The sequence below is a fragment of the Prionailurus viverrinus genome, chromosome D1, assembly GCF_022837055.1.
Source record: "Prionailurus viverrinus isolate Anna chromosome D1, UM_Priviv_1.0, whole genome shotgun sequence".
Taxonomy (NCBI): domain Eukaryota; kingdom Metazoa; phylum Chordata; class Mammalia; order Carnivora; family Felidae; genus Prionailurus; species Prionailurus viverrinus.
The window spans coordinates 43,361,963-43,385,796 of record NC_062570.1 but is presented as its reverse complement, the minus strand read 5'-3'; the positions used below and the strand labels follow the sequence as shown (position 1 = coordinate 43,385,796).

Sequence of the window (23,834 nt, the reverse complement as noted above, 5' to 3'; positions counted from 1 at the left end):
TCAGGAACAGCTCACAAACCTGACCAAGGTCTTAGCAATTTTAATAGCTGGGGAGGGTTCTATCCTGGTGACTTCTTGAGTGGGGGAAAATCACTGATGCCTCAGGGTCTTGAACTTCATTTTACCTTCAGGAGATACATTTGTTGTATTATTTTTTTAAAGTGGTGACACTGTGAAGGATGTACATTTGTCTTTTCTATTTTATTGAAATAAAAGTACTCGATTTTATTATATTGTGTGGGATATGTTCACTTTTCATATGCTATCTGGGCTTGCTAGAGGTGAAAGAATGCATTGATGTGGAAACTAGCTAAATGGATGAACGCAGAGCACAGAGGATTCTCCTTCCAGACAGTTGTCGTCAAAACTCAATATCATGGAATTCTCTTCTCCCTCAATTCATCTGGCTAACTTCCCCCTCCATAAGTTCTCAGTTTACTGGACTAGTTTAGGTCACATTATAACAAAGCTCAACAACAGCTTATCCCTTCCCTTTGTAGAACTCACAACAGAATTTGGATCTTCTTTTCTAATTTGCAAATCACTAGAAGGGACGGCCAATTTCACTCCTCTTCATAGCATATTCCAAGAATGAAACACCAGTCTGGGGACGTGAGAGATACAACAAAATATTTGGATAAGTAAAGGAATGTGTCAGGGCACCTGGATGACTCAGTCGGTTGAACGTTGGACTTTGGCTCAGGTCATGATCTCATGATTTATGAGTTCAAGCCCTACACTGAGCTGGCTGCTATCAGCACAGAGCCCACTTCAGATCCTGTCCTTCTCTCTCTGCCCCTCCCCAACTTGTACTCCCTCAAAAATAAATAAAACATTAAAGGAATGTGTCAAAATTATTAAAAGCAAAGGCTATATATATAACCAACAAAGGTTAAGATAATGTAGACACAGTAAGATAGGAAGTGCTGAGAAATATTGTTGAATAAAGAAATGAATTATGTTACTGTTCAGATTCATGGGTCAGAAATGACTTTTAAGTGAAAAGATATAGATTGTATATAATTTGACTGCCTAGTGTTGCTGTAGGTCATTCTTGGTGATGAGCACAGTATTCCAGGAATGTAGACAATTTTTACCAGAGTTATACTTATACAGACAATAAGACCTAGAAGTTTGGATACTGCAGTATTTTTAAAGAAATTACATATAGTAAAAATATACATATATACATTTTGGAGGATGCATAAACCTCAATCAACCTCAGTTCTCAACCACATAAAATATCAAATGGCCAACAGTCAAATTTCACTTCAAAAAATGCTTCAGTCTTAGATCTTAGAAGTTTGCAAAATAGCCAGACAGTAAAGTCAAACTCTCTAGGGATGTGAGGTACAAAATGATGACTATAGCTAACACTGCTGCATGGTATATGGGAAAGTAGTTAAGAGACTAAATCCTAAGATTTCTCATCACAAGGAAAAAGGTTTTTTTTTTCTTTTGTGTAAAGAAGGAATCGATCTCTGTCTCTCCCCCTTCCTTTCTCCTTCTGTCCCTTCCTCTTCTCTCCTTACTCAAGATTCTTTTGGAAGAGAGGTAATATTCTGGCAATTAAATTCACTTCTGTGAAGATGTAGTAGTGAAGAAACTATCTTAAATTTCAAAGAATTGCCTAGGGATTATTTAAAGCAATATGATGATGCTCTCATCTCTTGGAAGTTTCCAAGAATTGCTGCATGCTTAACAGTTTGGTGTTGACCTCTGGCACTGGTCAAAATGGAATAAATCTCCAAAGTCTCACCCAGAGATAACAAGTAGACATGCTGAGCAGAGTACCAAAAATAAGGACTTTGTATGTGAGGACTCTGAGGCATTAAGAATAGAATGTGAAATGAGATGAGTTAACATTGGAATAATTAATTACCCATAATGGGGGTGAGTGTTAAGGAGTTCTTTTTCCTCTTCTCTTCCCTAGCATTGACTGGATGAAAGGAAGATCCACTTCTCTGAACTTCACAGCAGGAGCATATGGCAAAAGCCCCCAAAGAAACACCCACTTCTAGCCAAAGGACCAGGAAGAGAGGCCCCTCATACATCAAAGTGTGGGAAAAAAATCCTTTTCTTCTTCCTTTTTCTCACCCAGCCCTGATGCAAGGTCAGCCCTAGTGACAAAGCTGCGATGAGTGGCAATAGGGAAAGACCTTTGCCCGAAGAGAGAGCCTTTTTTTTTTCCTCTGGGGGAAAGGGCCTCTGTTGTCCCAGTTCAGGGATTAAATCCCCTTTCTTGTTCTCTTTTCTGTTGCTTCTTTGACTTGAGGACATGCACAGGACCTGTCTGGGTGGTAGGATTAACTCTGGGAGAGGCTCCAGCTTTGAAGACTTGCTCTTAAACTGTGTAAGAAGTAGCCAGAGACTTCTAACATGGGCTGGATGTCCCCCACCACTGGCACAGTACTCTCCTGTGTATTCCACCAGGTCTCCCCCTAGTGTGTGGCTTGTCCTCTCGGGATGATGAGAACCATCTGTAGCCCTGACTGTGCACAGGTACTTCTCCATCAGCTCTCTGGGGAGGTTCTTTCCCTGACCTGCAGTGTTGTCCTCACAAGCATTCACTGCTCTGCACCCAGCTGTGGACTCCAGCAGTGGGGTCCTCCACGACCCTCTAGGGTGCTTCCTCTGTGCAGCTCTACCTTCCACAGTATTCAGTCTTGGGAACTCCAGCCACTTTGACATTCTTGACTTTCCAACCGTCTCCTCAGTTCAGGGCGACCCCTGGGCTGTATGACCTCCTCCCCACTGTGCTACATCTGCAAATCTCCAGGGAGTGAAGTGGGACCATCTTTGAGGTCTCCTCATTTGTTCCCTCTCTCTGTTTACTCTCCTCTGCTACTTATGAAACTTGGAAAAATGTTGTTTTATACCACATTTATGGCTTTTTCTTGTCTGGGGTAGAAGAGCAAATCCCATCCCTGCTACACCATGTTTTCTTAAAACCCAAGTCAGAGGGGGAATTTATTAAACCACAGATTCACATTCTTTAATAGAGAACTATTGATTTTCTTTTCTTTTATTTTTAGCTTCAGTAGTGTGTATCTTTCATTGAATTTACTCATTTCCTCTTGGCTGTCAGATTTGCTCACATTGGTGTTTGCTAGATATTTGTTTTGCTGAATAATCTTTGTAAGCCAGGTTTGGATATTGTTGGGGTGAAGGGCTTCCACCTGAGTTTCTGGAGATAAGGCTCTCACCTTTTGTTGTACTGCAAGGAGTGGGCCCCATTAACAAGTGGTATGGGATGAGTGCCCCTCCATCACATCCCCATGGCAAGAAGTACCTAGTGGAAAGAAAACCTCTTCTGATGGGTTCTAAGTACAGATCTGACTCAAAAGAGATGGGAGCCCATGAGCTTTGGGGCAAACTGCTCAGTGATGGGCCAAGAAAGAAGAGAGGGTCAGGGAATTCCAGGATCATAGTCACAGTGGTCCATCCTGGCTCTGCTTTGCCTGGTGATCTCAGGTTTAGATCTTTTCACTCTGGGGCTGAGGATCCCTGTCTTCAGTCTCCTCCCACCTACCCTTTGTGTGTCGACTGTTTTAGAAGTGGCCAACCAGGACTGCCAGGCACTAACATAAGAGCCTTCCTGATTCCTTTGAGCCCTACGCATTCCTGGTGATGCACGAACGCTGCCCTATGCATGAAGAACCTTGAATGCCTCTCCCTGATATCACTGGCTTCTCTTCACTGTACTCTAAGTAGAAGAAGCCAAATGCCCCTAGGCACTGTCCCTTTAAGAACAAATACAGCAAAAGCTTTCAAAACTCTCGGTGTCAGCCACCTTACCTCTCTGCACTGTCAGGCATTCTTTTCCTCACTGTGTTGGGCAGAAGAACCCATCTCCATGGCCCCAAATCCAGCACAGTGCTGGTCTACTGTGGGTGGTTAGGGCTTCAGGGACGTGCAATTCCTGGTCCCAAGGGAGTCAGGGAAAAGACACTGTCCTAACAGAAACTGAGGCTAGAACAGGAGAAAAAGTTTTTAAAAAGGTTATTGAGGGGCTTCCAACTCTTGATTTTGGCTCAGGTCATGATCTTGCAGTTCCTGGGATCAAGCTCCTCATTGGGTTGTGAGCTGACAGCACAGAGCCTACTTGAGATTCTCTCTCTCCCTCTCTCTCTCTCTGGTCCTCCCCTACCAGAGCTTCCTCTCTCTCTCTCTTTCTCTCTCTCTCTCTCTCTCAGAATAAATAAATAAACTTTAAAAACATAAGTGATTGAAAAATTGAAGGATGGGAGCTAACTCCACCACCATCCCTGCTGTAGTTTCCTAAGTGTTTGGCAAGGGAAAGCAAAGCTGGAAAGCTCATAATCTATATTGTACCATGTTTGACTGCAGCACCCTTGAAGGAACAAGTGGTCCTATGGCTCTGAACCAAAGTTGTGTCAGCACCAGAGGCATCTCCCTCTCCCCAGTGTGTAGTACTCCAGAAGCTGCAATGAACATGCAAGTGCAGATTATCTTTTCAAATTAATGTTTTAATTTTCTTCAGACAAATACACAGAAGTGTAATTGTGGTGTCATGTGGTAATTCTATTTTTAATTTTTTAAGGAACCTCCCTACTGTTTTCCACAGTGGCTGTACCACTTTAACATTCCCACTAGCAGTCTACAGAGTTTCTTTTTCTCCATATCCTCCCCATCACATTATTAAATCTTGTCTTCTTGATGATAGCCATTCTAATATATGTGAGGTGCTATGTCATTGTGACTTTGGTTTGTATTTCCTTGATGATTAGTGATGTTGAGCATCATTTTGTATACCTGTTGGCCATGTATATGTCTTCTTTGGAAAAATGTCTATTCAGATATTTTGTCCCCTTTTTAAAAAGTTTTTTAAGTTTATTTATTTATTTTAAGAGAGGGAGGGAGGGAGAGAGCAGGGGAGGGTCAGAGAGAGAGGGAAAGAGAAAACCCAAAGCCAGCTCCTCACCATCAGCACAGAGCCCCAGGCAGGGCTCGAATTCATGGTCTGTGAGATCATGACCTGAGCTGAAACCAAGAGTCGGATGCTGAACTGACTGAGCCACCCAGGCACTCCTGCCAATTTTTAGGTCAGATTGTTTTATTTGTTTGTTTGTTTGTTTGTTTATACATTTATTTGCTATTGAGTTGCATGTGTTCTTTATATATTTTGAACATTAGCCCATTCCCAGATATATTGTTTTTAAATACTTTCTCCCATTCAGTACATTGCCTTTTCATTTTATCAATGGTTTCCTTTGCTGTGCAGAACCTTTCAATTTGACGTAGTCTCATTTGTTTTCTTTTGCTTTGTTGCATTTGTTTTTGGTGTCAGATCCAAAAAATCATTTCTGAGACTGAGGTCAAGGAGCTTACTGCCTATGTTTTCTTCTAGTTTAAAATGGTTGCAGGTCTTATGTTCAAGTCCTCCATCCACTTTGAGTTTATGTTTGTGCATGATGTAAGATGGTGGTATTGTTTCATTCTTTTGTATGTGGCTGTCTGGTTTTCTCAGCACCATTCACTGACGAAGCTGTTTTTTTCTTTATATTCTTGGCTCCTGTGTTGTAACTTTGTTGGCCATGCATGGGTGGGCTCTCTATTCTGTTCTGTTGATCTCTGTGTCTATTTTCAACTCTATACTATCCTGTTTTCATCACAATAGCTTCGTGACATAGTCTGAAATCAGGGAGATGGATGCCTTTAGCTTAATTCTTTATTCTCAAGATTGCTTTGGCTATCCAAGGTCTTTGTGGTTCCACACAAATTTTATTATTTGTTCTGTTTCTGTGAAAAATGCCATTGGAATTTGTATAGGTATTGCATTGAATCAGTAGATTGCTCTAGGTAGCATGGACACTTCAACAATATTCTTCCAATCTATAAGCATAGATTCTCTTTCCATTTATTTGTGTCTTCCTCAATTTCTTTCACCAATGGCTTATGGTTTTCAGTGTACAGATTTTTCACCTCCTGACTTAAATTTATTCCTAGGTATTTTATTCCTTTTGATGCACTGTAAATGAGATTATTTTCCTAATTTCTCTTTCTGATACTTCATTATTACTATATAGAAAGTACAGAGTTTTCTTTTAATTTTATTTATTTATTTTGAGAGACAGAGAGAGCACAAGTGGTCGAGGGGAACAGAGAGAGGGAGAGACAGAGAGTCACAAGCAGGCTCTGCACTGTCAGCACAGAGTAGGACATGGGGCTCGAACCCACAAAACTGTGAGACCTGACCTGAGCCAAAACCAAGAGTTGGACAGTTAACCAACTGAGCCACAAAGGCCCCCCAGAAAGTTAACAGAATTTTGATGCTGATTTCATATCCTGCAACTTTACTGAATTTATTAGTTCTAACAGTTTTTTAGTAGTCTTCAGAGTTTTCTATGTATAATATCATTTGCGAATAATGACACTTTTCCTTTTTCCTTTTTAATTTAGGTACACTTTATTTCTCTTTCTTGAATAATTGCTGTGGCTAGAACTTCCAATACTATGTTGAATGAAAGGGTGGAGAGTGGGTTTCCTTGTCTTGTTCTTGATCTTAGAGGAAAAGATTTCAGCTTTTCACCATTGAGTATGTTACCAGCTTCAGCCTTCATAGATGGCCTTTATTATGTTAAGGTACATTCCATCTATACCTGATTTGTTGTGAGTTTTTATCAAGATTGGATGTTGAATTTTGTCACATGCTTTCTCTCCATATATTGAGATGGCCATATGATTTTTATCCTTCAGTTTGTTAATGTGGTATATATCACATTGATGAATTGTGGAATGTTGGACCATCCTTGTATCTCTGGAATAAATACCACCTGATCATAGTGTATGGTCCTCTTAATGAATTGTTGAATTCAGTTTGCTAATATTTTGTTACAGATTTTTGCATCTATGTTAAACACAGATATTTGCTTGTATTTTTTTTTCTTGTGGAATCTTATCTGGTTTGGTATCAGGGTAATATTGGCCTCCTCATAAAATAAGTTGAGGAGAATTCCCTCCTCTACAATATTTAGGGAGGTAGAGGAAGATTGTTATTAGTTTTTCTTTAAATGTTTGGTAAAAATTACCATTGAAGCCATCTATCTGGTCCTGGACTTTTATTTATTGGGAGGTTTTTGATTATTGTTTCAATCTCTTTACTAATAATCTAGAAAGGATTAATCTAGTAATCTGGCATTCAGATTTTCTATTTTTTTATGATTCTGACTTGGTAGGTTGTATGTTTCTAAGAATTTATCTATTTCAGGGTTCCAGGTTATCATATTTGTTGGCATATAATTGTTCATATTATGATTAAACTCATTTCGTACTTCCTTCCTAATTATCCTCATCTGGAAATATAAATAGTTTCTCTTTATTCTACTTATAATTATTGTGAGGACTGAAAGAGTAATTAATTTAAGCTCCTGACATTCATGGAATTAATTTAAGCTCCTGCCTACACATGGAATGCTTTCTATAAATGTTGGTTGGTTTTTTATGATGTATCCTCACCAATATTTTGGTGAATTGTTAAATATTAAGAATTAATGTCAATTCATTTTAAGACACTTTCATAAAGTAATTCATGCTCAAGAACACATTCTATGCTACTGATTTTCTGCAATATAAGGAAATGAAATACAAAATATTTACACGTCATTTCAATTTAGCTGGTTTTATTTATCTCTCTGCAATAAAAGTTTGCTACTCCTCCTTATTGTTGTATTTATCTTAATCTTTTTATGCTAATACACAATTAAACATATAAAATATAAGTGTGATTAAGTGTATGATGCTATTAAAACATATAGTACATTCATATGTATGCATACGTGTGTTCATATTGCTTCTGTCAAATGATCCATCATGCATCATCTGTCATTAAACTCCTGGGTGAGATTTACCACCCATGGGTGGGCTCAGTTATTCTCGGACTACCCTAGATATCCTCTCATTAACAAACACATTGCCAGACTTTTAATCAAACCTGTATATTTGAAATACTGATTCTATTTATTGTATCCTATAACTTCCAGTAAGTGAATTAAATGTAATAATATTCAGCATTATGTATATGATTCAGGATAAAAAATATAATAAAATATGTTTATTGTTATAATAGTTTAATATACCATTTCTTTCAATCTTTTATGATTTGATTAACTTTAGAACCATTTTTAATGAAATGGGTCTCTTCATTATTATCATTAGCAAAAACTTGCATGGGTACATATAAATTTAGGCTATCCGTAACTACAGGTATTTTCATTAAAATTATTAAAATTTCTAAAATATGCAGTCTTATTATCTCTGTCAAAGTTCTGTTTCAGTAAGTATTTTTGTGTCTAATTTGCTCAGCCTATCAATTTTAAAGGCAGCCTAATTCACATTTCTATTAAATAACACTCCTGAGTATTCTCATTTGATTTTGGTTACATTTAGTACGTTTTTTGACAGTGATAGAGCATATTCTTATTTGCTGCCTTTTAACATCTATGAATTTACTCATTTATTGAATGTCAATTACATGTTAAACTCAGTGCTACCTACTGAAATATATCTATACATTAGCCTGGCATATATCTTCTCATAATGGGTAAACAAGAGGAAGAGGGGCAATATTAGCTTGTGGACTTTACAGAGAGTATAATGTCTTCTGAGACCATACAATCAGGAGACCTCATTGAGTCCAGAAGCTTTAAAAAAGCGTTCCATGAAGAAGACATTTTAAAGCTGAGACTTGGTGAAGAAACACACCTTAGCAGATGCAGAGCAAAGAGGAGAGAATTCCAGGTCTGCCAGTGAGAAGAAACCTGTGCTCTTGCTTTAACCCATGCAGCCAAGTAAACCCACTCAGGCATTCTTCGCCTCCAGCTACCTTAGAATCAAGTGAAAGGACACGATGTAGAATAAAGATGGCATCAACCTCTAAGAGAGATTGTTTTTATTTAAATACAATGCAAACAAATGTATACGCTTGTAATTATCAACCTTTAAAAATAGTCAATGGGTTGGATAAAGGAAGACGTTGAAGACCATCAAGCAGGCACTTCGCTGAGCTGACGCTTGCGGTCACTTTCTGACATGTCCCTCCTCACGAGGGTGCAGAGCATAGAAAGGGTCGGAGAGGAAGACAGAAGGAACGTGAGAGGAAACTGCAAATGAGGGAGCAATTGGCCACATTCACAAAGCTCACCACACCACACTCATAATCCAGGAACACCCCCACGTGGCCCAGAGGCCTTTCTACATATTGAGGTGACAGTGGGGAGGAGCTAAAGAGACGACACTGGTTGTCCTCTTTGATACAAAAGAGTAGAAAAATCCCCTCTGAGTCAAGCGCCATGTCATTCCTCATTGTCCAAGAATCATCGCAAAATCCAAGGGCCCAGTTCCGACAGTTCCCCACATCCACCTCCCAGTAATGCTGACCACAGGTAAATGTCTGGGCTCCCCATGCCAGAAAGTATTTTGATCTTGTTGCATTAGTGACAACGTCAGGATGATCGCGACTGAAGAGCCAACGTCTCAGATCTTCAAACAGCGGCATGTGACAGGTCGTTGTTTCATTTTCAAAAAAAATGGGCACTGCAGGAGGAAGGAAACAGTCACATTAACATGGAGTGTTACCAATTCCTGATGGACGTGGGCTTTATATCGTGTCTGGGTTTCTAGCTTTCCCTGGAAACAAGGGCCAGGGCAGTGAGGAAGCTCTAGAAATCTACTGTATGCCACGGCCTGTCTTCATAATGAGCAAATCATTAATGAGACAAAATAGAAGACATTTATGAATTTTCTTAAAATGTATAAAGAAGAGGGATATTGCTAAGCTCTGGTTTTTTTCCTCTGAAACTTTTAAAATTGGGACATCATTAGTAATTCACAGTAACAGAAAGGAGTAGCCAACTTCTCTTCTCAGAAAATAAGAATAACTCTAAATAATAATAATTCCTAAAGAGTGGTCACTTTGCCTCATATTTAAGTATCCTTTACCAATATATATCAAGATAAAATAACCGGAAAGAAAAATTCATATCTTCTACAAGTAGAATGTTTGTGAGAATTTTCAGCAAATGTAATTTTTGAGAAGAAAATTATGCAATAAGTGGTTAGCTTACTTTGTGGGGTTGTGTAGAAGTATTCATTTTCTGTTCTTACCACTATTGATTTATACAAAGTATTTTTGTATTATGTGAATAAAGGATGTACTGTGTAAAGTGCGTTTATTGTGAAACATTCCAGAAAACAAAACTCTCTACTCACCTCACAGCCAGTAATCACCACATAACCCGAAACCTGGAATATACTGAATGTTCATGCAGATTTACATGTTTCATACAGTTGACACCAAACCGCAGCATGATGCACACATCAACTATCTTTTCCTATTGCTTACTTCCAGGTAGCTTATCATAAACTATTATACTGGGTTTTTCTCCAGATATTATTTGTTGGTCCACATATATTATTCTTCCACAAAGGCAAATTGGGTTACAAAATGCCCAGATATGAAATCATCAATCGTACAATGGAGCAACATAACCCGTAGACACTAGCTGAGGAGAACGCACGGCTATCCCACCAAAGGGCGGTCTATTACCAAGAAAACGGTTGAGTCTATCAGCCCCGTGATGGGCCATGAACTGAGTCGTGGATCCACAGGTTGGGGCATGTGCAGCTGCACTGACTCACTCCTGCAAAAAAGAACAGTTACTCTTTCTGAGTTCATTTTCATTACAATGGTTATATTTAATGTACGTCCCCGTGAAGATGCTTCATTAAAATCCTCATAGCATCGTAAATAGTTATGAATGTAACTCCACAAACGAGGAAACTTAACAAATATCCATTTATTTTATGAAGAGCAAACTAAACCCAATTCTACCTCCTAACACTTTGATCCTGGCATAATATTTCAGGATCTGGTTCTTCACAGCCAAGCAGGGGTTCTGCAAAATGGCTCGAAACTGAGGACATTACAGAGGGCACTTTGATTTTTAATCCACACTGGTCACCACCGAGATGCTGTGTCCATATAAGCACAGCAAGGGGGTGAGGAGCTTAGCCCGGGCAGAGATTCTGCTCCCAGGTCCCAGCTTCCGTAAGTGCCACAGCCTTTCCACGTGAAGCTGGAGTCAGCCACGTGCTACGTGGGAGCCCAAACCCTACATGGTCCTCCCCCCGCCCGCCCCGTGGCTTTCTCTCCCTTCTCCCACTTTATGCTTCTCCGAAACACCTATTTCTCCCACATAAGCCTGTCACAGCTTTGGGCCACATCCTCAATGTGTTCTTACGTTTCTAAGCACTAAAATCGTAAATGGCGCTTTGTCTACACGCAGCTTGTGCACAGAACTGCCAACCACACGCGCTTCCACAGAGCCCTGTCCAGCTCCACCTTACACAAAATGACAAACGCGTTTCTACCTTATGAGACATGGAAAAATAAAAATGGGTTCTATTATCATAATAAATCACGCTCCTATTTCAGCACCAATAGCCTGATTACTCTTAAACAATTCTCAAACTTTTAATATAGGCGTAAACTTACCTTTTTAAAGTGTTTTCAAAATGCTGCAAAGAGAAACAGAAAAAAAAAAATCTCAGTATATGCCTCAAGATTCGCAGTAGAGACCTCATTACTTATTCCCAAGAGTGCGTAAGCCCCAATTCCAGCAAATTGTATCATGTACACGGAAACAGAAAGAGAAAATGAACTGTATAGATTCTGAAATTTCTCATTTTTGCCAGGTTCACATACAAATCCATAGTCTTCAAACAAGCTTCTCGGGGCTGTCCATCAGTAAGTGAATGTATATTGCAGCTTGAGAAGGAGGTATTCTCTAGGATTGTGTTTAACCTGCTTTTTCAGACTTGGGTTGTTACGCATGGCAAGAATACCCTTTGGACTTCTGCATCACCGAGACAGGTAAAACCCTTCCCACAGCATCACAAAGCATCACTGCCAACGCGTGACGGTAGACGAAGAGATTGTGGACGTTCTCCAGGCAGCCCCGTGACTCTCCTCAGCCCTTACCTGGAGCAGCTCCACGTCTGGTTTATGACACGTTTTCTTGAGGTCCTCATACATTCCTCTTAGGAGTTTTCCCTTTTGGTCCATGCTGTCCTCACTTGCTCTGAGTTGTTGTAAAATCTCGTTGCTTTCTTTTTCCATTCTCTCTAAATAACGTCTCTCTTCCTCGAAAAGCAAGTGGTACACCTTCCGATATTCAGCACGGATCATCTCCCTCCGCAGAGACACATAACCCTGCGGTGAGTGAATTGTTTAGATCACAGAGCAGGCTCTCCCTGTCTTATCATCTGCTATTTCTCCTCTGACATTTAGCAATTGGGTACATTCTTGAAAACAGAAATTTAGGGACATCTTTCTGCCCCCTGATCCCCTTTTCTGCTCATTTGGTTATTTTTTGGCACTAGAAGTGAAAACTTGACTCTAACTCCTTCCCCCAAATATCTACGTTTTCTTAATAATAGGTACTTGTGATTTAATAATTGTCCTGCCTAATATGCTAAGAATCCTCATTACTAAATCCATTTCATCTCTTGTATGCCCAGATACTTTAGCTACAGACTAACTCGCTTTCTGAAAATAATAGCAAACATTACTTCCTAGAATAAGATAAGATCTTTCTAAAATGTTTGCTTCCACATCCACAAACTGCAAGCAGACCAGAACCTTGTGTGTATGAATGCAGCTTAACTCATCCTGCTCAAGGCTCCACACCCCCTTTCTTAGCTGACTTCCACATGTCCTTAGAGACATTGGTCAACAGACAACCACCTTCCAGTATTAATTCCTCTCTTCTCACTTTTTTTCACTTTATCTTTCCCTATTTTCCTCCCAACATTTAAACGTGGTTTGTTCATGCACATAGTTTTGAAATTAAAACAAACGTACTCGGTTGACCCGATGTCTTGGCTTTTGTGGTGTCATTTTTACTCCAAAAAAGCCTACTTCTTGTTCACAGGTATACATTCACTGGACTTGTTTACGGAACTCTCAATCATTCTTCCAATCAGTGAAATCTCTCTTTTATTCCTGTTTTAATGAGATTGCTCTTTATCTCCCCAGAACCTTCTTTGCTGAATCCACATGAGTTGTTACATGCATGTTACAAAGTTCTTTATATTTCATCAGTCCTTCTTGCTATAAACCCTGCATACCCTGGGCTTCAAGGAAATCCCTGTCTCCTGGTTTCTAACAATTTGCCTTCTCCAGCTACTCTTTCCCAGCTGGAGTTACTAATACAGGGATTTCCCAAGTTATCTTTCCATGTGAAAACTTTTTACTTTCCTTTCTAAAAATTCCCATGTGAAAACCCTCTGCTCCAATGCCTAAAATTTTCCAACAATTGTGAAATGCCCCTGTCCCATCCCAATCTTTCACATAGGTTCCAATCTTACGCATCCAACTGCCTCCTGCACATTTCTTCTAGGATATCTCACAGGAACTTACAGTGGCACATTTCTCAAACTAACATTATCTTAACCCAAACCAGCATGCCTCCTCCATTTCTAACCTTGGTGATGTTCCCATTTCAAATCAAAACCTGTCTCATTTTTAAATTTTACCCATTTAACATTCCACACTCACATCAGATTTTCTGGCATTTCTCTACCATAAAGGCTATCCCTTGAATCCCTCTACTTCCTGTTTCTGTGGTCAACTCATTCCCGATCTTTCCTTTCAGGATTCCTGAACAGTCTCATATTTGCTTTCTTGATGTTCATTTTGAGGTCTTCCAGTCAGTATTGTCTTCACTTTGCAATCTAAATCAGCTTTCTAGAAAAGAATTGCGATAATACCTCTTCTTTGCCTAAACCCCTTCAGAAGCTTTTAATTGTATTCAATATGCTTCAACATCTAAACGTATATTAGATGAACCTTCAACAAAATGGTACCTAATTATCTGTGCCTTTTTCTGTGTTTCACTTGTATGCTTCTCATTACACCAATCATATTGACCTTCTGTATTTTAAATGAGTTTTTTATTCATTTTACATGCAGCCCATCCACTTAACATGCTTACTTCAACTATGCTTCTCATAAATAGGTCACGCTTGATTTTTAGATCTGACTTCAAATATCTCTACTATCACTCACTTTCCTTGATTGTCTGCACAATGGAGAAGTACAAGCAGGTGTGGGGAAAACCTAAGTTTAGTTTGAGATGTGTATAATTACCTCTTCCTAAAAGCTATTTCCCTGAATAATCATATACCTTGATTTCTGACCTCATGAAGGTGTCTGCCCAAAGTGACCTTCCACATTGTCTTTTCTGATCGTCATATTGAAAATTCAATTTTGTCAAAGCTACTTTCCTTATTTATTTTACTACTGTATTTTTCTTAAAAACACTTATCATGATGATTCATACTCTAAGTTTTCTATTTTGACTTGTTAAATACCTTTCCCAACTGCCTCATGAGCTCCTTGAGTGCAAAGAAATCTGTTGCTTTTGTCTATTTCTATATTGGCCTGGAACAGTTACTGAGATACAGTAGGCACTGAATATTTCAAAGAAAAAATATCCTTAAGGATACCTTGAAGTAATGAAGATAATTTTGTTATATCACCTTGTCATTCATACAGCTCCATTTTGATTCCTTCAAGGTTCTTTAATAGTGTTTGTTTATATTTCCATTAGGAAATCTTTACTTCCTCAGAAATATGGATAAACTTTGTTTCACGTCTCCTATTAGTAGGGTTTGATCCATATTTTTGAATCCACAAATGATAAATCTACCTTCCTCTCTCATTCATTAGGTCACATTGAATTTACAATTTCAAATTGTCCAATCATTGGAATAATCAGATAATATCTTCTAGATAAAGATTTTTTTTTTTTTACTTTTAAGAAACCCTGTATTTATCTCATGCACCAATTACTGTCTCTCATGATGATAGTGATTTTCCTATACCTGTTGATGTGTTATGGTGTTATCCAGGAAATAAAATCTTTTAGCTGGATGTTTTGATTTTAGGAAGAAAGGCTAACAAAATGACATACCTCCCTGTACGTGGTTAGGTGGAACTGGTTTGCTATTGATTACCCACTCATGGAAGACTATTAACATTATGATTTTAGCTCAAATTTTTATTGTATAATCACTGTGTGTTAAAAGCAGTACTAAAGGGAATCCCTTACTTATGTCCCCTGTTCTGAACTTCCTGTTCTCTCTTTTTTGATTTCTCCAATTTTCTTGTGTCTTTTCCCACATGGACCTCTTTTCTTACAGGAGCTTTTGCTACAAAAGGACCATGAATGTGAGCATAAGAAAAGCTGTTATTGAAATTTTCATCTCCTAACAGATGGAGAAGGGCAGGGAATGCAAGATACATGATTACTGAGAGGGTAAAGTGCCAGTACCTTTCATTGCTAAGCCCAATGTCAAATATGGAGGACTTTTATAACCACAGAATAAAGCTACAGTTGGAAAGGGTGTCTCACCAGGGAGGAAACTGGCCCTCAAACTTTATGTCATCAATAAAATTTTAATTAATTGAAAACTGTCTCAGATTTTAACTATCCTGTTCCTAGTTATTATCTCCTAATATCCTATTATTTTAACGAAGAGACAGTGTTTCTAAGTCGACTCCATTAGTTGAGGCTTTGTACAATCATGGTTATCATGGACAATAATCATTCCTGAAACTAACATATTTGTCCACCTTGGTCTTACATTGAATTGTCACAGTTTCTGTTCAGTATGATGCACAAATAAAAATTATCTTTATTTCCTAGCCTCTCAAATATCAGATCCCCCAGACTCTTAGCCATTACTTACCCGGTATTCCTCAGCAGTCCAGTCAGTGAAACAATGTCTGTGGGCCTCACGTTCCTTCAACTTACAGCACAGCAAACAGAGCAAGTCCTTCATAACCTCACAGAAGAAGTTCTTTGTTTTCATGTGTATCTCACACATCAGTTTTGCAGAGCTCGGTAAGTGGTAAGGTCTTGCCCATCTGACAAGGAATACATGAGTATTCAAAACAATGTTGGTTTTAGAGTTCAATAGATGGGATGTTTCCCTGAACACAGGGTAGTAAGGAGGATGATAGGCTTCCTCCTGGAAGATAGAAAGATAAGGCATACAAAAGCTGTGCCCACAGCCTATAGTGACTGGGTCTATGAAGTACTTCACACATATGGAGCAAAGTGAATTAATTCTGGAAGATGTTGGAATCCGTATTTATTAAAAGAGAAAAGAAAGAGAAAATTAGTTTGTTATGGGCTTTGAAAGAAGTGCATATTCAAAACTTTTAAAAATCCCAAGAGGCATAAGAATTATTTTCTTTGTGTATGTATGAATATCCTAGTATATACAGCAGGACATGCTATGTATTACATATACCAGATGATGAGGAACAGAGTCCTCATGATGTAACTTATTGATTTGTCAAACACGGCCTTCCTACCGGAGTTTCAACTCCCTTGTACAATTTCAGTTTTGTTTATTCATGTCCTGTCTTCTAAATGGACCTGAGAATGTAGTACAGATCCAATCACCAGCCACAGAGAATGGGTCAGATTTCACCTAATGCAATCATCCTTATCCCTTTGCCAGGGATTCATTATAGGCCACTTGACTCTGTTTAGCTGATGAGATTTGAAGGAAATGCTATTAGGAGGATTTTTTTTAAATGTTTATTGGCTCCTGAGAAGAAACATTAGGAGAGTCAACTGTTTCATGTTCCTCTGGATGGTGTTTGAATGTGATGCATGAGACTGCCATTTTGTGACCACAATGTGCACGTGCCTAGAGACCAAAGCATACACCCTGAGGATGACAGAGAAATGGAAGACCTGGGTGTGTGACAGTGTCATCAGGGCATGAATGTAAGTAACTCTAGGATCGACCATCAATGCATGTAAGAAAAATTAAGGAAATAGAAAAATAATTTTACACTCATCATAATTAATCACCTCTTCTGGAAAGAATCATAAATGGATATGAAAACCATTGGATAAAGAAGTACTCATCCAAAGATTGTTTGTTAATAAGTTCCTCACTTTATTACCAACTAGTATATTAAATCGTTTATTGAAATTTTTAAAAGTATGTAATTTTAGTTACCATAAATTGTGACTAAATATTCAATTATATGGTTGCTGTTATCTTTCCCATCTGGAAGAATTTGAATGAGAGGGGCTGTATATATGGAAGGTTGAAAGCTTATTGTGGGTCCAAAATAGACATGAGGGGAGATATTACTTTACTGAACAGTTATAAAACAAGCTTTACAATACCTCTTTGAAAAATAGGTAGCAATGAGACAGTGATGCCTACAGATATATTTATGAATAACAGTTTGTGGGAGGAGATTTATGGCTTTCTGCTTGATGAACACACAATTTTCAGTGACATGAAACATAAAGCCTTCCCTCAAACCCACCCATCTTGAGGAGATAGTTTGAGGGACAGGAAGAAAGTTGAAAGTTTAAATTTGCCCTGTGTAGAATGGCCTAGAAACTGGCCAAGAATTCATTCTAATATAATCATTTCTAGACGGATAACATTAATGATAATATTAAAGTGAATATTAAATGATAACATTAATGATAATATTAAAGTGAAATATTAAAATAGAAGCTAATACTGTTTTCTAATTCTGGACATGACTCCTCTTACCTGGATTACCTGTTTTAGTCTTCTTAACAATAGTAGTAACTTATTTTCTATTTTTACCAACACTTTATGAGGAAGTTGGACATAGCATGAGTAAAATAAGTTACTTGTCTAAAAGTCACACATTGAATAAATGATCCCATACTCAAATATAGATCTTACTGACAGAAAATGAAAGAAAAAAAAAACCCTACATTTTGGTGTCCAAGATGAACACTAAATCAAGAAACATTTACTCATCTCTGAACTGTACTGACAGTAATCTATTATAAGATATCATGATAGTGGAATTTAGGAAACAAAACAGATGAACCTATGGAAAGGGAAAACAAGAGAGAGAGTGAAACAAACCATAAGAGACAATAGAGAACAAACTGAGGGTTGATGGAGAAAGGTGGTGGGGGATGGGCTAGATGGGTGATGGGCATTAAGGAGGGGACTTGTCGTGATGAGCACTGGCTGTCGTGTATAAGTGATGAATCACTGAAACCAATACTGCACTGTATGTTATCTAAATATAATTTAAATAAAATTTTAAAAAGAAAAGAAGATAAGATATCATGATAAAATACACAATATTCTGGTATTCAGTGGATCAGAGTTTAAAGGATGATATGAAACAAGTTTTTTTAAAACAGTAAATTCTTTTAATGAGAAATGTGTAATGTGCCATGGAAACAGAGAAAAGAGAACCATCTGATAGTTCACCTTTGGTGACACAACCATGCTGCACGCATTGATAGTGCGCACAAAGAAATTTACTTGTCTTAATGTCTAGCATATTTAAGAACATCCTCTCCTCACAGTCTACATCATTTTTATTTTCATTTATTTTTATTATTATTTTTTAATGCTTAGCCATTTTTGAGAGAGACAGACAGACAGAGGATGAACAAGGAAGGGGCAGAGAGAGTAAGACACAGAATCTGAAGCAGGTTCCAGGCTCCAAGCTGACAGCCCATAGCCCAACATGGGGCTCAAACTCATAAACCGCAAGATCACGACCTGAGCTGAAGTCAGACACTTAACAGACTGAGCCACCCAAGTGCCCCAACAGTCTACATTATTTTTAATAAAAAAAACTTGACCTACTTTATTATTTTTTAATTTATTTATTTTGGGAGAGAGAGACAGTTGGGGGGGGGGGGCAGAAAGAGAGGGAGAGAGAATCCCAAGCAGGCTCTGTGCTATCAGTGCAGAGCCTGACATGGGGCTCCATCTCACAGACTGTGAGATCATGACCTGAGCCAAAATCAAGAGCCAGACGCTTAACCAGCTGAGCCACCCAAGTGCCCCAAAGTTGACCTATTTTAAACTAAATGTTGTATAGTTTGTTTGGATCTTATCTACTACCTTCAATTTGAAAATTTCAAAGCAAGTCAATTTATCTACTCCATCAACCCTAAAACATTCAAGACATTAATGATTTTAAAAAGAGACTAATATTGTACTCATAATTCAATTGGACTTATTATCTAGAACTCCAGTTCTCTATTAAATGATATATACCTCAAGTCAGCATGACTGTCAGCAGCAAATGATCACTGTGTTTTAAGATACAGATTTTTCTTGACTTACCATGGGGTTACATCTGAATAACGCCACTGTAAATTGAAAATATCATAAGTTGAAAACACATTTAATACCCCTAACCAGCTGAACATCATAGCTTAGCCTCACGTACCTATAAGTGCTCAGAGCACTTACATTTACAATTGGGCCAAATCAGCTAATACAAAAGTCCATTTTAGAATGAAGTGTTGGGGCATCTCGGTGGCTCAGTTGGTTAAGCCTCCGACTTAGGCTCAGGTCATGATCTCACAGCTCGTGTGTTGGAGCCCCGCGTCAGGCTCTGTGCTGACAGCTCAGAGCCTGGAGCCTGCTTCAGATTCTGTGTCTCCCTCTTTCTCTCTCCCCCTCCCCCACTCACACTCTGTCTCTCTCTGTTTCTCAAAAATAAATAAACATTAAAAAAAAATTAGAATAGGGGCGCCTGGGTGGCTCAGTCGGTTAAGCGTCCGACTTCAACTCAGGTCACGACCTGGCGGTCCGTGAGTTTGAGCCCCGCGTCGGGCTCGGGGCTGATGGCTCAGAGCTGATGGCTCAGAGTCTGGAGCCTGCTTCGGATTCTGTGTCTCCCTCTCTCTCTGCCCCTCCCCCATTCATGCTCTGTCTCTCTGTCTCAAAAATAAACGTTAAAAAAAATTTTTTTTTAAATTAGAATAAAGTGTCAAAAATCTGCTGTAATGTATTGAATACTGTACTGAAAGTGAGAAGCAGACAAATGGTTTAAGTGCATCAGAGGTCAATCGTCACGGTCGCTGGCTGACTGGGAACTGCGGCTGCCTCTGCTGCTGCTCAACGTCACCAGAGAACCAATGTTAGGGCACATTGCTGGCCCGTGAAAAGACCAAAACACAAAACTTGAAGTTCAGTTTCTACTGGATGTGCAACACTTTCTCATCACTGTGAAGTCAAAAAATCATTTGGTCCCACCATCTTAAGTCGGGGACTGTCCGTAAATTGATTTGGCTGCACTCAAGAGTCCTTATTTTCATGTTCAGTGGATGCAGAGAACCTTCCCGTATCTAAACTTCCTCATAGGGAAAAGTAACAGTCTTCTCTGGGTCACTCCAGTTCCTAAACACTTGACAATCTCCCTCTGAAAACTGAAATCCAAGTCTGAAGCTGAGAACATTAAGAGACATTTTAAACACTCAACCTAACAATGAGTGTTTCTGGGATAATTCAGCACATTGAATCGACCGGCATTTTAAACAGACCTGAGATACAAACATGTACTTAAATATGCACATACACAGAGCATAACATGAACAGCTTGGTAGGCATGGATAGATGACTTAGTATCTACAGAAAAATAATACAATTAGCATATATTTATTGCTTTACCTACCACACTGCAAGCTATCTGGTGCCAAATTATTTTCTGTACTTCACGATTATAATATGAATAATCAACGCACACAAAAATAACAGAGGAAAAATAATCATACTAACTCAAAAAATAAATAAATACAAAGAGAAGAGGCTGCATCCTCATAATGGACTAAATTTAAAGTAATGAAACAATTTCTACTATTAAATTCTTTGGAAACAACCTAAACAAACAGACATGTGGATTATCGTTCCTAATTTTAAGAGAAAATAACAGAAGTTGCTTTCATGAATATGAGTACTCACCCGTGGTTACTGGTAATGGAGATTTCCATTCTTGTTCAGTAAGTGATTCTGTTAAAGTCGGTTCAAGGATGAGGCGCTCACCTTTCAGTAGCAGTAAATTTCTGAAGCCAACTCCAACTCCAGCCAACTCCAAACACAAAGATTCTACGAAATAATGAACTCGGCCCTTTGCCTGATGTTTTATAGTCTTTGAAGTCCAAGCCCATTTACCCAAAGTGCTTCAGTTATTGAATCTTGGGAAAGGTGTTGGGTTACATGATTCGATTTTTGCAGCCTGGTAAACACACCCTGAAGATTATGGCTGATTGGCAACCTTCTTAAACCAACTTATTCAAACTTCCACATTCGATCTCCAGTAAGAAGCCACACCTTGAGTTAACCTATGTGATCCATATGGGTCTGTTGTTTTTAAAATAAATGGATCTCCAAAATATATTCTTCCTATCTGCTTTTCAGAAACTATATTACAATCCTAATTGCACCAACCCGTTACTACACACTGTATTTGGTTATCTGTGTGAATCTGTATGCATTCCTTTTTTTTATGTCAACAAGTAGTACTTGTTTTTTGTTTTTTTCACTACTTTCCTGATATTTTTTCAGAAAGAAACTTTATCCACATTTGGTTTATCAGTACAGTGTGATCAAGCCCCTAGCCAATAATACCACTTGCTGGTCTGGCAGAACTATCCTTCTACTGTTTTATGGATCGTGTCAACCTCCACTGAACTAAAATTCTCTGAAATTTTATATTTTTCAGTGAGTCCTCCACAAAATTCTTCCCTTTTAAAGGTTGTTTTCTTTTTGGAAACACAGTACTGTTTTTTTTGTTTTGGTCTAAAACTGCACACACAATAGCTTTTGCTGGTTTTTCTTTAAGACTCTGCTTTTTTTCTTATTACCTCACATATTTTCTCATATACTCCTTTTAATATTCAATACATATGCATAATTGAAAGATTTATGCTCTTTTGTGGATTTAATGATCACACAGTTGGTGTGTACTACATGATTGACTCCTAGAAGGCATCATACACATTTTTTTTAAATGTTTATTTATTTATTTTGGGGAGAGAAAGAGAGAGCACAAGCAGGTGAGGGGCAGAGAGAGAGGAGAGTGAGATATAGAATCCGAAGCAGGCTCCAGGCTCTGAGCTATCAGCACAGAGCCCAACTCGGGGCTCAAACTCACGAACTGTGAGATCATGACTGACCTGAAGTCAGAAGTTTAACCAACTTAGCCACCCCAGGCACCCTAGGCATCATAAACATTTTTGTACAAGAAATGCTATATTTTCTGGTAAGTTTAGGCAACTATCAAAGTTTTCTCCATCTTGACTAGACGTGCATCCTATTCAGTCTTTTAAAAACATTTTCATGTTTAGTCAATGATAGATCTTGGTGCTTCACCCAGGGAAGGATCTTAGAATGGAAACACTCTACTTTCACTACATCAAATGATCAGTGATCGCAAATCTGCTCTTCTAATGTAGGCCATGGCTAAAAAAGTGAATTATGGTCTTGAGATTCCAAAACGTTTTTCTTTAATATTATCTTCTCTTGGAAATTACATAAACACGTTTACCCTTGACACCCCTTCATTCTCTTGTCTACCCCTGCACATACAGCAGTATAGTAAATGCTTTTTACTTAAATGTAAGTTTCTTGAGGAAAAGATCGTGAATGATCAACTTTTGCAGTGGTATTACCCAAAATATCACCAGGTCTATAGTGGGATGTGAAACCCTTTTTGTTGCCACAGTTCTATGGCCTGGGAGTGTGGAGGGGGGTTAACTCTGGGAGAAATCCTGCTTTCAAGGCTTTATTTTAAACAGTGTAAAGTAAGACCAGAGAAAAAAATTTTAAGTTTATTTATTTATTTTGAGAGTGGGAGAGAAAGAGAATGTGTATGCATGTGTGTGCAAGTGGGGGAGGGGCAGAGAGAGATGGGGAGTGAGAGAATCTCAAGCAGGCTCTGCACAGTCAGTACAGAGTCCCACGGGTGCTGGTTTGATCTCACAACCTGTGAGCTCATGACCTGAGCCAAAATCAAGATTTGGATGCTTAACCAACTGAGCCACCCAGGTGCCCCAGGATCAGAGAAGTTTTTAATCTAGGCTGAATCTACCCCCCTGTAGTGGGACAATACCCTTCTGAGTACTCTACCCTATATCCTGAGTAGTGTAAGGACTTTCTGCTGTGGATGAGGGGAACATCAACTATTCCCAGCCCTGTGAGAGCTGCAGGTATTGTTTCGTGGGTTTTGTCATCTTTTCTTGATCAAGTATTTTCCTAATATGACTTAACTGATCTGCACTCAGCTATAGATTCTAGCTGTGTGCCCCTTTACAGATCTGTGTGTGTGTGTGTGTGTGTGTGTAGCTCTCCTTTCAACCAGTAGTCAGTCCTGGGAACTCCAATCGCCTTGAACTCCCTGAACCCACAACTCCAGTCAGGATTTCCTGTCTCAACACTGAGGTCTAGAAATCGCCAGGCGGTAGGCATGGATCTACACTGGATCGCCTCATTTCTTTCTTCTCTGTGCTGCCTGTTGGCTAATGTCTGAAAGCTGTTGTTCTACAGCTTTTTGTGCTGTTAATGTTGTTATTAATTGAGATAAAATCGGAAAGAAATGTAAGTGATGAATCACTGAATTCTAATCCTGAAACCAACATTGCACTACTAAAATTTAAATATAAAAAAAGGAAAGAAAAACAAAACAAAACAAAAAACTTTTTTTCAGAGAAAATAAATATAAAAATAGGAGAGGCAATAAGGTTCCCACTACTCCCTTTTGCTTAAACATAAGTCTGTGGGAAGACTTATAAACTAAAATTTCAAATTTTTTAATGGATATAGAGGGTTTATTTTTATAAAACATTTTTGAAAATGTATCAGTTTTTATCTTCAGTGAGTGTTGGTATTGTGTCTCTTTCATTCTCTCTTTCTTTCTTTCTTTCTTTCTTTTTAAGTGTTTTGGTTTTTTGAGAGTGAAAGCACAAGAGGGGGAGGGGCAA

At 38.6% G+C, this 23,834-nt stretch overlaps 1 protein-coding gene across 1 annotated transcript; it reads right to left on the bottom strand.

The window, feature by feature from the left end:
* Positions 1–8,877: 8,877 nt before the first annotated feature.
* On the bottom strand, positions 8,878–21,023 carry LOC125146450 (tripartite motif-containing protein 43-like). The gene is given in 7 exon segments (XM_047823195.1): positions 8,878–9,555; positions 10,568–10,604; positions 10,607–10,661; positions 11,516–11,538; positions 12,002–12,241; positions 15,775–15,952; positions 20,899–21,023. Coding segments are annotated over 7 exon segments (1,152 nt in total). The 3' UTR covers positions 8,878–9,061.
* Positions 21,024–23,834: the final 2,811 nt, after the last annotated feature.